The sequence below is a fragment of the Solanum verrucosum genome, unplaced genomic scaffold, assembly GCF_900185275.1.
Source record: "Solanum verrucosum unplaced genomic scaffold, falcon-dt-bn FXZP01000079.1, whole genome shotgun sequence".
Classification (NCBI taxonomy): domain Eukaryota; kingdom Viridiplantae; phylum Streptophyta; class Magnoliopsida; order Solanales; family Solanaceae; genus Solanum; species Solanum verrucosum.
Window position 1 is genome coordinate 3,415,283 of NW_026020368.1, and position 14,656 is coordinate 3,429,938.

Consider the following 14,656-nt stretch of genomic DNA (forward strand, 5'->3'; position numbering starts at 1 on the left):
TTTTTTTTGGCGCAGATCATTTAGGATTATTGTCGTCATTAAAACATATATTAAAATATAAGTTAATGAAGCTAACAATACGTGTTATTGGTTCTCTGCCTTTATAATACCGCTCAGATTTACTGCAGCCTATCTGTTAGGCTGATATATCCAAATAGATATTGTTGTTATTGTTCTTGTGATTCTTATTGCTGGGCTTGATGTGTAACCATTTTTTTCTAAGGATGATGTCTATATGTTGTCTTTCGTATTTCTGGAATTCTGGTTCAGTGCTCAATAAATCTTGTGGCAGGAACATACACTACTCTATTTCTAATGTCATGTAAAATTCTTTTAATCCTTCAAATTTTGGACAATGGTTTTCATGAGTTAATTTCTGAATTATTACAGCTAACTCTGGTACCTCGCAAGATCAAAATCTCAGTCAGAATCAAAAGACACTGGATGATACCAATCTGCCTAAACTCTGATTGCAAAGTTACTCAATGTTGATGGGATGTAACAAGTAACAGTGGAATGACGCAAGTTAGTTTGGACAGCATCATCATAAAAATGATTTGATACATTGCTACTTCGTACATTTATACATCATCACCATGTGCTCGAACAGAAAGAGCCAAGTTTATTCATTATGTGGATGAATTATATACCTTGTTTAAGTAAACATACATATTTATATGTTACAATTGGCAAGGACTTGTTGTTTTGCGTGTACTATTTCAAACAACTATGAACAAATGGTGGTTCAAAGTTAGTCTCGAGAAAGTGTAACTTTATACAATGTTTGAAGTTTTATATGGCTGAACTTTAGATATATCATGATTGAAGTTTCGTCATTTTTGTTTGAAAAAAACATATACTCTGATGTGCTAGTAATTTGTGTAATTGATGCATCAAATGTGAAAAAGTTAAATATTGTACAAGAACAAGTTGGTCAGCGGTCTCTCCAAACACCTCTAGATCCATTATCAAACTCTCCACGGCCATGGTCATCCTTGGGCACCGTCACAATAAGCTCTCCGTCCACAAATACCGCTGTGGCCAGCTCCGGCATAGTCGAAGCAGGCAACCTGTACCTCCATGTATCTACATTCAATTGTTCATCCTCATCACCGTCTCCATTTCCCTTCCTCACAACGATCTTCGTTACCCCAGGATGAATCTCTACTGCCTGTGCCCTCACTTGTCCATCCCCAGCTCCTTCTAGTTCGATTTTCGCCATGAAACAGAAGAATCCTTCCTTCTCTTCCACCGCCACATCTGCGTCAGAACGGAACGGCAATTCCAGAAAGTAGTTAAATACGTGAGGAAGTCTCCGGAGTTTCTTCATTGAGGAATTAGGAATGTGTTGTTGCTGTTCTGAAAAATTAGAATGAATTCCTCCAATGTTTGGTTTCAGGGAGAGAGGATGTACTCTCATACCCTGAATTGTTGGGGTTGAAACGATCAGAAGAAGAAGAAAAATGGTGATTGATAATTGCATTTGTTTTTTGTCTGTATTTTTTAAAGGGATTTTGGGTTATAAAGAGAGGTTCTAAGAAATGAAATAGCTGAGGAGGTAGATTTAAAATAGTGAACAGGATCGAGCTTGAGGCGGTGGAGATTTCTTCGGAAAGAAGAAAAACAAGAGAATTATTTTTAACCAGATTTGGTTTGATATAGAATGAAAAATACTGTGATAATCGAAAACACATAAACAATATAAGTAAAATAGTGTAATAGTCGAAAACACATAAACAATATAGGTTAAGAACTACAAGAGTACGGCAAGTACTATAGGAGGCACTAACAAGCCTAAACCTTCGCAAGGCAAGCCAATTCTCCACCCCTGCTATTTCTCAACCCTAATATACGACCTTCACTCCTCCTTATGTAGAGTCATGTCTTCGATAATATAAAGATTTTCCATGTCATGTCTAATCACTTCTCCCAATGCACCTTCTTTGTACATGCTCAAACCATCTCAATTTCTCTTTCTCGTCTTATCCGCCACAAAAGTCACTCCCACCTTTTCTCACATAACCTCATTCCTAATTTTATTGCTCTTGATTTGATTCATTGCATTAAATAATAAACATTATACTATATTAACAACTTAAACTTATATGTGGCTCACAACTATATAAAATCTTGCTTACAATTATACCCTTGGACAAGATAAACTTTGCAGAAATTGAAAAGGAATTACCAAAACATTGGTAACAAGTACAAATGTTTATACCATAAATTTATTTCTTCTAACTAAAACATGCTGGGAATTCAGAACTCAAATTTGATTTCATCCAAATATTTCAAATGGAGATGAACAGTTAACTTCCCCTATGTTAACCCTCTATAACTAGCTTATGTTGAAATCTGTACATCATCCCTGAATAACTGAAATGCAAATGGAGCCATAATATATACAAGCAGCTTGGAGGTAATACCAATTCCAGCTAGAGATTTGGTGCATGACTCATTCAGCTATGATGCAAGACTCCGTGTATCAAGGAGAGAGCAGCAACACAGAAAGACGCCCACATAGTTCTACTTTTCGCATTAATTCAGGTACATGCAAGGGGAATTTGTGAGGGCTACTTGGCCAATTGAAGAAAGCTCAAACATCCATGTTGTCCTTGTGACTCATCCTATGCCTGCGCTGAGACCTTTTCTGGTTATAGTTACGCCTTCTAGGCGGTGAGCTAAATGTGTCAGGATGATGAATATCTTGGACACTTGCTGAAGACCTAAATATGCAGTCAAATGGGTCTTCAATTGCCTCCAGAACATCAGCTCCTGCACTCATCTACATTTATGAACAAAGACTCCAGTTAACAAATAACTTGCAAAGTTGCATAGGGTGTGTTAGGTAAGGAAGAAAACATTTTCTGGAAAATGTTTTCTAATTTTTCCATGTTCCGCTGATCAAATTTTTTGGAAACAAGTTCCTTGAAAATGAGAAAAAATGACGTCCATAGCAAAAGTAGGGAAAACAAGTTGTACAAGTGGCGTTCTTCATTGATCGTTTCTTTCTCACCTCCAAGTTCCAACACACCTCATTTCACCCTCACCACTCACGTCGCGTCCCTACCTCCACACCCCCACCTCCCATGGTATTTGTCTAGATTATATACAAATGCTTTAAGGATAATATTTTGTTTATTTACGTAAAGAACACAAGAAAATAAGAAATAAACCCACTTATATTTACATTTTACTTCCTACCGAACACATCCAAAGCAATGACTGAGCGGAAGGAATTTATCTCCAAGAAGGGACTTGTTAAGCTTCTCCTCCTTCCTCATTTAGACAGTATAAAACCCCAGTGAACACTACACTCTGCTATTTGGGTGGGCAGCTTCCATCATTACAGGAAATTTTCACTAAATGTTACTTTTTAGTACTTTTAGCCATGTGTACGAAATTTGGTTATCTTGTCCATACTCTAATAAGTAAAATATTGTATAACAGGTGTCCGACATTCTCCAGTACTACTCTCTGATTCATATTTTAAATAACTTTGAAGGCAGTAGTTGCATACTCACATTAATTTGCCTGCGCTGTAGATTGGTCTTCCTCAGATCAGTTTTCACTGAATTGATTTTCTTATTGTAAGAGTCATTATCATATGTCATATATATGAGCAGAAGCAAGATCTTCCTCAAAGCAATTCTGAAAGCGCCACCTTGGTTTTGGCTGGTCTGTTGAGTCATCATAATAAACATTTTCACAGAAAAAATGTTTGGAGACACGTTGCAATACATGTGAATCATGCTGATACTTCTTCAACATTCTATCAAGTCAAAATATACATTCAGTACATAGTTAATGTTGGGGAAGAAAACAGAAGAAATTATCACAAAACACTTGAGCAAAAGAAGCTATAAGATCAGGTAAATAAAACGTTTGTACTTCTCAAAGTAATCTTTTTCCTGAACCACGAAAATGTGAAGAATCTTTTAAGCATACGCAGTCTCTGCCTTTAGCAATACAGCTCAGATTTACTCCAGCCTATTTGTTAAGCTGATATATCCAGATAGATATTGTTGTTACTGCAATCTATATGTTGTGTCTTTCGTATTTCTGGAATCCTGGTTCAGTACTCAATTCGCTATTATTAACGAATCTTGTGGCAGTTCATTCCCTACTCTATTTCTAATGGCATGTAGGATTCTTTTAATCCTTCAATTTTGGACAATGGTTTTCATGAAGTTAATTTCTGGATTTTTCAGCTAACTCTGGTACATCGCAAGATCAAAATCTCAGTCAGAAGCAAAAGACACTGGATGATTCCAATCTGCCTAAAAACTTTGATCGCAAAGTTACCCTATGCTAATGGAAGGTAACAAGTAGTAAGTGAAATGCGCAAGTTATTCCGGACACCATCGTCATAAAAAATGATTTGGTACATTGCTACTCGTACATTTATACATTATCAGCATATGCTCAAACAGAAAGAGCCCAAGTTTGTTCATTATTTGGCTATATACCTTGTTGTTTAAGTAAACATACATATCTATGTTACAATTGGAAAGGACTTGTTGTTTTGCATATGTACTATTTCAAACAACTTCGGACATATGGCGTTCAAAGTTAGTCTCGACAAAATGTAACTTTATACCATGTTTGAAGTTTTATGTGGCAAAAGTTGAGGTATATCGTATACATGATTGAAGTTTAATCATTTTTGTTTGAGAAAGCATATACTCTGATGTACTAGTAGTTTGTTTAATTGATACATAAAATGTGAAACTGTTAACTATTGTACAAGAACAAGTTCAGCGTCTCTCCAAACACCTCTAGATCCATTATCAAATTCTGAACGGCCATGGTCATCCTTGGGCACCGCCACTATAAGCTCTCCGTCGACAAATACCGTCGTGGCCAACTCCAGCATCGTTGAAGCAGGCAACCTGTACCTCCATGTACCCATAATCAATTGTTCATCCTCACCGTCTCCATTTCCCTTTCTCACAATGATCTTCGTTACCCCAGGATGAATCTCTACTACCTTTGCCCTCACTTGTCCATCCCCAGCTCCTTCTAGTTCGATTTTCGCCATGAAACGGTAGAATCCTTCCTTCTCTTCAACTGCCGCATCTGCATCAGAACAGAACGGAAATTCCCGAAAGTAGTTAAATACGTGAGGAAGTCTCCGGAGTTTCTTCATTGTGGAATCAGGAATGTGTTGTTGCTTTTCTGAAAAATTAGAATGAATTCCGCCAATGTTAGGACTCAGGGAGAGAGGATGTACTCTCATACCCGAATTGTTGGGGTTGAAACGATAAGAAGAAAGAAGACAAATGTTGAAAAGGTTCAGAATTCCAATAGCGCAATTTGGGATTCTATTAACCCCTGATGGAAAGATTGATAATTGCATTAGTTTTTTTGTTTGCAAAGCGCATTACCCGTATCATATATCATATCTATCTATATCTATCTATCTTCTATCTATAAACACGAAATTCATATTTGTATGCTATAGCAAAGTTTGCATAATTGCACTCCATAGCAAACATAAATATGTATATTTCGCTATACATATACAAAAGAAAGCAGTTGTATAATCTTCTTTGGTATACATATACAAAATGATCAATTGTATAAAGTGAGAGAAGCGAGTGAGCGAGCGAGATCTGGGAGAGTGGCGAGCGAGATTTGTGAGAGGGGAGAGAGGGGAACGAAAATATATGTATATATACAATTTTCACGCATTTTATACATTTGCGTTTTTGTATAAAGTGAGAGAGGCGAGTGAGAGAGCGAGATCTGGGAGAGTGGCGAGCGAGATCTGGGAGAGGGGAGAGAGGGGAACGAAAATATATGTATATATACAACTTTCTCTCGCTTTATACAAACACAAACACATTTTACACAATTTGCGTTTTTTGTATAAAGTGAGAGAGGCGATTGAGAGAGCGAGATTTAGGAGAGTGGCGAGCGAGATCTGGGAGAGGGGAGAGAGGGGAACGAAGATATATGTATATATACAATTTTCTCTCGCTTTATACAAACACAAACGCACTTTATGCACTTGCGTTTGTATAAAAAATGAGAGAGGCGAGGGAGAGAACGAGAGTGGCAAGCGAGATTCACCAGGAGAGAGGTGAAATAACAACAGTTTGCTATGAGGTACAATTAAATCAAACTATATTTATAGCATTTAATTTGAATTAATAGTTTGTTATTATATACAATTTTCCCTATCTTCTATACTACCTTAAAAGCATGAACTCCCAAACATGAATGTTGAATTACTATAATACCCCCAATTAAAAATACTCAATTTATTTAATTATGTTATATTAAAAGTTGATACCTTTTCACATTAATGGATTGTAACTTTTGCGATGAGTTGTGACTTTTTTGACCGATGAGTTGTGACTTTTCCAAAGGATTGTGATTTTTTCAAAGGGTTGTGACTTTACCAAAGGGTTGTGCCTTATCCGATGAGTTGTGACTTTTTCAAAGGGTTATGTCTTTACTGATGAGCAGAGACTTTTTTGAAGGGTTGCGACTTATCTAATAAGGCAAAATAATAACATATTCATACTACGATTTGCTAGCTATAAATAGAGGGGTTTCCTCTCACTTTTAAACTACAATTTTTTTAGGTTTTATACTCTTCTTCTTCTTAAAAAATCTCAACTATTAGTTGCAATAGTTGATTAAGTTCGAAACCCAATGAAATTCGAGGTACCACATAAGAAAGAGTTGGTGAACAAATTGTAGCAAATCATTCATCAATTCACACTTATATTTTCCTCTGACGATTTTAATCACATACATACATCAATATTATTTATATCATTTGAGAACATTAATACTCTTTAATTAACCTACATGTTTTATTCATTAAAAAAAGACTAATTACCTACGAATAGTCACAACAATTTCTACCTTCATGTTTCTTCGGTCATAAATCACAACCATTCACTCCTTATAAATTCTTGGGGATCTCTTTTCTGTGACAATTTGAGATCATGTAAATTTTTCATAAATGATTCATCCCCAATACATTGATATGTTTCGCCGAAGTTCTTAGCATTGGAATTTAGGTATTGATTTTCTATTAAAGAAGAGAACAAATTAAAGAAATATGCAATTATCTATGAACTTTGCTTCACACATAAATCTTCTATATATAGTGTGTGGGAAACTTTCATTTATTTTTCTTATTTTGTTTCTTGAATAATTTATTTTGTGTTTTCATTTGACAGAGACTTTAAATACACACATTGTTTATTATTTGCTCTAATAAAATAAATAGATAAAGATGTGGGAGAGACAATAATAATAAATAAATACAAAAAAGGCACATGATTGGGGTAAGATATTTCTTGTTTGTATCTCCATTTCTTATTCTTTTAACATCAAATGAAGGAGTTTCTTTCTAATTTTTCTAAAACATCGGGCATCAACATAATTCATTGAATTAGTAGTTTTGATGTTAAGTCTATTGTTTCAAAAATAGATTTTCACTTTTACTTAATAATATGATAATATAACCATGATAATAATTATATTATTATAGATATGTAAGTAAAAATGAACGGAGAAAGTAAAGTGTTGGTGGCAAGAGATCTCAATCAAATGAAACACTAGGGTGAATATATCATGAACATATATTTTCACCTTCCTTCTTCATTGGCTATGAATTGATTCACATATCTTTACTTTTTTTATATTTATGTTGAGTATTAATTTTATAAAGTATTAATTTCATGTTATTTTGTGTTCATTTTGATCTAAGAAAATGTTATGTCACAAGATAGACTCTTGCTAGCTATATAAAAATAATAAGAAAATAGTGATTGATCATAAAATGATCTTAAATCAAATTAAAAATTCTACAAATAATACTTTAAATTTTCTTCATCTTTTAATTTTTTAATTGAAAAAGTTTAATGTTTTATATCACGATAGAACATATATAAGATACTAGATACTCTCATAAGACAACATCTATATGATATGTATGCGGCAAAATAAAGGATAATTTTCTTTAGAACTAATTATTGACATAATATACTTTTCTCTATAACATTCTACTTATAAAAGTATTAACATTCACTATTTAAGTACACTTTTGTTTTTTTGGAAAATTACATCTATATCATAGCCTTACTCAAATATTAATTGAATAATAATATTTTGTACAAGATATATCACATTTAAAGATAAAATATTTAAATATTTTACAGTCATAACCTCAAGAGGAAAAGTTAATGCTGGCCATTTTTTAATCTTGATATTATTTTTCTGTTTTGTTGGTTAAGTTTGTTTGCCATATTGAGTAAAGTAAAGAACAATACTACTTAAGAAATATCACTTTCTCCCCATATTTAAATTTTTTCAATGCATTTTGAAATGTTTCAATGATATCTGGTCATTGTTTACTCAAAAAACAATTAACTCTATGAAAAACTATATTAATCATTTAAAAGCACCTGCCCAATATTCTTTCAGTTATGATTATTTACTAAAAACATTAAATTTAGTAATATTAATTCTACTTTACAACATCGTATACTATATGATATGATACACACGTGCAACGCACGTGCCGTGATACTAGTACTACCTTAAAAACATGAACTCTCAAACTTGAATGTTGAATTACTATAATACCCCCAATTGAAAATGCTTAATTTATTTTAGTTATTAATTTAATTAATTTTATTAAATTGAAAGTAGATATATTTTCAAATTAAAGAATTGTGACTTTTTCAATAGTTGTGACTTTTCCAAAGGGTTGTGACTTTTTTGACAGGTTGTGACATTTTCAATAAGTTGTGACTTTTCCGATGGGTTGTGATTTTTTCGATAAGCAGTGACTTTTTCGAAAGGTTGTGACTTTTCGGATAAGGCACAAGTAACACCTATTCATACTACTATTTGCTAGCTATAAATAGAGGGGTTTCCTCACACTTTTAAACTACAATTTCTTTAAGTTCTCTACTCTTCTTCTTCTTCATCTTGAAAATTCTCAAGTGTTATTTGCAAAAATTGATTAAGTTCGAAATTCAACAAAATTCAAGGTACCTCATAAGAAAGAGTTGGTGAAACAATTGTAGAAAATCATTCAACAATTCACAATCGTATTTTTTCTTACCATTTTCATGAGTTAACAGTGACGAAAAGTTGTGGGAGAGACAATAATATTAAACGTATATGAAAAAAGGCATATGATTTGGGTAAGATATTTCTTCTTTGTTTTTTTTTTGTTTTTTATTCTTTTCCCTCAAACGAAGGAGTTTCTTCCTAATTTTGCTAAAACAATGGGTATCAACGTAGTCCATTGAATTATTAGTTTTGATGTTAAATTCACTATTTAAAAAATATATTTTCACTTTTACTTATAATATATATGATAACATAGCCATGATAATAATTATTTTTTAATAGATATGTATGTAAAAATTAACGGAGAGAGTAAAGTGTTGGTGGCAAGAGATTTAAATCAAATGGAACACTAGAGTGAATTTAACATGAACATATATTTTTGTCTTCCTTCTTCATTGGCTATGTATTATTCCATATAATTTTTCTTTATATCACAAGATACACTCCTCACTAGCTATATAAAAATAGACAAGAAAATAGTGATTGACCATAAAATGATCTTAAATTAAATTAATGATTATATAAATAATACTTTAAATTTTATTCATCTATTAATTTTTATTATTGAAAAATTTAATATTTTATATCATCAAACAACTTCTATAAGATACTAGATACTTTCATTAGACAACAACTATATGGTATGTATGCGGCAAAAAAAAGGAGAAGACTACAATTTCACAAAGATAAGGTAGAAACTTACTAAAATGAAATATTTTTCACCATAGGTGATGTTATTCATATATTAAAATTAAATTATTCTACTAAAGTATATAAAACCATATAAATTGCTCTTTAATTGTTTCGCAAATAAGCAAATCAATCGTGAACGAGGAAATTTCCTATTTGTTCATAGGAGTTAGGCTAATATTTTTTTACTCCCACGTATTGTGAAAACCAGCTTAAACCTAATATGAACCAATACCATTAGCACTAAATAGTAATTCACTATCGATTTTCTTAGAACTGCTTAAAAAGTTAGCAGATAAAAAGGGAAGATTAAGGAAATAACTATATTTAGCCGCTAATGTTTAAAAACTATAGTTAATAAAAACCTATTCATACTCATTATTGCTGCTCTGTAACACTTGACATTAATCCTGAACTTTCTTGTAATGGTTGAACTTCAAACTTACCTTATATGATTTGTGTCTCATATCTGGTGATGCATCTTCAGAGCTAGGTGGGCTCACATTGTGGCATCGATCTCTTATTCACGTCTGACCTATCGCTTTTGCCAATCTATCGACTTTGAGTTTTACCCTATATAGATAGTCCCTTTTTTTTTTGGGTACTCAAATAATTGTGACAGAAAAATGGAAAACATTTCAATTCTTGGACGAAAGCAAATGAGAAGTCCTCCAACATTTCTTGACGTGACACATGTCCCTTCGCCTTTTATGCTTTGAGCACGTGTCTTCCTGTGATTGGTTAAAAACCATGGCCCACTATCAAGGCAAGACTGATGTTTTTTTTCCAAAATCTATATAAGTTCTTCCATTTTCGATTTATTTCCATCACACCTTCTCTTTAGAATTTTTTCCTGTCATTCTTCCGACTTTCAAGTTTTGCTGGAGTTTCATCAAAGATTACCACCTTCTTAACGACCCTTCGAATGAATTTATCCAGAATCTACGACATAATTAAAGCTTAATAGGGGAGCGGGGAGGACAAAATCAACAATAGCAATTTAAAGGCACAAACCACAATTTGAGGACGAGGATCATTGTTGGAGAATGAAGATGTTTGGTGAATCTTTTTACAAATGACCCTTATTTTTTTACAAATGATTCGATTTAGATTTTTATCCTATAATATTAACCCCCTTAAGTTTTTATTTTATATTAAACCATCACCTTGGTTGTGTGCCATAGGTGTATGGGATTAAGCTTGACCCCTACCATGTCCCTTAAGTTTAAAACCATTACCTTGGTCAACAGTATCTAGCCAACAAGCGACCAATGATACATGTCCTGCACCAACTATTTCGTCATCAGGTCCTCCTCAAGTCAATCCCTCTCCAAGGGTTTGATCCCTAAGAGGTATGTGAGTTCCATATTGTTGGGTTTGTTCATCCACACGGCAATCATGATTTACATATTCAAATTTGGCCATAAAGATTGAAAGATTTAAGTTCTTGATGAGTGTTCTTGAAGTTTTGCTTTCGTTCTTGAATTATGATGTGTTTGATAAGTTCTTGAGATAAATTCTTTGAATTTGAGGGTTGTTTTTCAGTAGATTCTTGTGTACTTATGTTGGGTATTTGAATCTAAGTGAATTGGGAAGAAACCATTCGATTCTAGACAAATTAGGGCCAAAAATCAAAGAAGAAAATTCATCGGAGAGTTCTAGGAGGGGCTGGGGCAGCGGGCCCCAGATGCGCCAGGTGGGGGCTGGGGCGGTGCCTCAGCGGTGCGCCAATATCATGTCTCTGAAGTTTAGGGGATGGCGCCCCGCGCCAGCAGTGCGCCAAGATCGCCTGCCCCCACTTCTTTTCTATCGGTTGTCCCGTCTGAGTCCCTTTAAAGTGTATCTTCACTCCCATTTGATTCTAACTACTCTAAACTACTTCTAAACACCTAGAAATCATTAATAACATGAATCATAACCTTGAATTCATAATTAAAATTCAAGGTAGAGTTATGAGTTAAGTCTTGAGAGTTCTTTCGAACATTTTGAGAAAGTCCCTTTGAGTTTTTTTGAGGAATCTTCTACAATTTCAAATAACTTGTTTCAAGACTTGAGCAAGTGAGTATGATAATGAGGAAAAGGTATTCACGAGTCTACGTTATCATCACGAGATCCTTTGAGTAGAGTTCAAGAAAGTCTTTGAGTTCAATTGTGAATCCCTTGTGATCAACTATCAATTTGAGCTATGTTTTGAGGAAGTAAGTATGAGAATGAGAAGAGTCGTATACATGAGATCCATATTGTTATGTAGATCCTAGATTCGAGTCGTTCATTCCCATAAATTACACATGGACTTCATAAATTGAGCATCTTTGAAAGGAGTAGTATCTTCAAGTTCTAAGTCTTGAGTATTGAATTCCTAACCCTTTAAATATTATATTTCTAATCATGGTACTACTACATGTTACCCATGAAGTCCTTGAGTTGAGTTGTTCATTCCCATAATTCTTCATGAACCTTATGAGTTGAGCATTTTTTAGATGAGTAGTATCATGAAGTCCTTGAGTTGAGTTGCTCATGCCATAATTTTGCATTAACCCTCTAAGTTGAACATTCTTGAAATAAGTAGTCTCACTGAAGTTCTTGAGTTCTGAGTTGTTGAGTTCCGAGTATTGAGTTCTATGTATGGTTATTGAAAACCTTGAATTGAGTAGTTCACGTCCATAATTCGGCATGAACCCTATTTTGAGAAGTCTTTTACAATTTTTTCTAAACTTGTTTTAAGACTTTAACAACTGAGTTTGAGAAAGAGTAGAGTTGAATTCATTTTCTTTAAAATGATATATGGGAACTAAGTACTCCCTAGAGTAAATGTTTCCACATTTAAGATGAGAGGAAACACCGATTTCCAAAAGAATTTTGAGCAGTTTTGAGTACCATCTCTTTTCATAGAAAGATTTTTGAGTAATAATCTCAAACCACAGAAAAAGTTATGTTTTTAAACATATGAGCTAGTTATATTTTGCGAGTAATATTGAGTACCGATATGGGGACGAGTTCAGATAACTCAAAGTCCTCATAAACCATGTAGCCAATGTGGGTAGAAATTAAAGGGTCATACTTTTTAGATGATTCCATAATGTTTTTTAGCATAGACTAGCGGATCCACTTAGTAGTAGGTTATATATGCTAGCAAAGTATAGGACAGTTCTGGTAGCGTAGGCTAGACGTTGTATCATCACATAGCTCATAGTGATGATTATCGGTTAGAAAATCTCCCACACAAAGTTATATTGTATTTTTATATACAAACTGAGTTATTATTGTAGTCTTCAATACATCGAGTTGTTATCTATTGTTTTAAAAGCTTTCCATATATTGCATCTTTTATTGTTGCTTTATATTGAGTTGAGTATACAGAGTCGAGCATCTCATTATTGGGTTGAGCCTTATTTCATAGAGACGAGTATCTTATTATCGAGTTGAGCCTTATTTTACTAAGTTGAATATCTTATCATTGAGTTGAGCTCTATTTTCTCTGAGTTGAGTTGAACTATTTTCTCCGAGTTTAGTTGAGTTGAGTTGAGTTGAGTGAGTTGAGAAGAGGTAAGTATGTTTCTTTTCCACCAGTTCAATCATATGTTTATGCTTTAGAGTTCCCCTTACATGCTCGTACATTCCATGTACTGACTTCATTTGGCCTGCATCTTTTATAATGCATATACAAGTATTCAGGGTCATCAACAGAAGCTTTGTTGATACCACTTGCAGTTCCAGTATTCTTTGGTGAGCCTTCTTATATTCTGGAGGACTTCACCTTTATCTTACAGTTAGTAGTTTTGAGATGTCGTGAGTCTTGTCCCGACATCCTTCTGTAATAGTAGAGGCTTCATAGATAGACAAAGTTGAGTAGTTTTTAATATGTACCTTCTTTGAGTTTTTTTTACAAACTCTGAGTTATCTATTGAGTATTGTTCAGATTATTTTTAAAGTTGAGTTTATTGAATTTAATTCAACTTTAAGCTTTTGTATACTTGAGTTAGTCTTACGCTTGTATTCAACCAGGATGAGGGTTCGCTTGTGGACCAGAAATGGTTCTTGAGTGTCGGCCATGTACATGGTGTAGGATCGGGTCGTGACACTAACGGGGCATCCATTCATCAAGAATGTAGAGACCATCTGATACATGTCCTTTACCAATAATATGCTTTGTCATAAGATCTTGAAAAAGACAATAATCGGGAAATAAAGAGACAAAAACATTGTAGGTATTTGGTAATCTTACTCACAGAAATTAGATTAAAGACAAGACTTGGTAAGCCTAGCCAGAGGACAAAGTAATAGATGAAGTGGAGTAAACGGTCCCAAATCCCTCAATGGTATAACTAGATCTATAAGCTATGGTAACAGAGGATGGTGCTTAATGTGATCGGAATTTAGAAAAAAAATTGGGATTATCTGTCATGTAATCTATAGCACCCGAATCAATAATCCAGTTGCTTGAGAATGAAATGATACATTTTTTACCTAACATAGTAAGGGCAGGGGCTGGAGTAATTTCATTCATTGATTCCTCATACTTTGTAAGTTTGGCATACTAATCGGCAGAGATTGTAACAATTGAGGGTGAATTAGAAGTGGCAAAAATAGTATCAGTCCAAATCTGTTGGTTGCGACTCTGTAATTTTTTACAATTTCGCTTCATGTGCCCAAAATCCTTACATTAACGACAATTATTGTCATTGTTCCATCTCCCAGCATATATCATTGTCTTCTCCGTTGTTATTGTTCCATCTCCCAGCATTATTGTCGTTCCACCTACATCATCATTATGATTCCATTTCCTTGCATCACTCTTGTTATCCTATCTCACTGCATTATTTCTTTCTACTGGGATAAGGAAAGAAAGATAAACACAAGT

The 14,656-nt window shown here is 33.8% G+C and overlaps 2 protein-coding genes and 1 pseudogene across 2 annotated transcripts in view; 1 reads left to right on the forward strand and 2 right to left on the reverse strand.

Annotated features, from left to right (window-relative positions):
* LOC125837947 (uncharacterized) overlaps window positions 1-1,450 on the reverse strand; it is a 2,527-nt pseudogene extending 1,077 nt beyond the window's left edge.
* The window catches only part of LOC125838010 (uncharacterized), a 56,503-nt gene that overhangs the window by 2,367 nt on the left and 39,480 nt on the right, over window positions 1-14,656 (forward strand). The window lies entirely within an intron of this gene.
* LOC125838243 (uncharacterized) lies at window positions 4,739-5,359 on the reverse strand. Its single transcript, XM_049517323.1, has one exon. It carries the CDS (start codon window positions 5,357-5,359, stop codon window positions 4,739-4,741), a length of 621 nt encoding a protein of 206 aa, XP_049373280.1.

Bases quoted from the DNA above. Each gene is read 5' to 3' on its own strand.
- LOC125838243 (XM_049517323.1), bottom strand. From the start codon at position 5,359: ATGCAATTATCAATCTTTCCATCAGGGGTTAATAGAATCCCAAATTGC.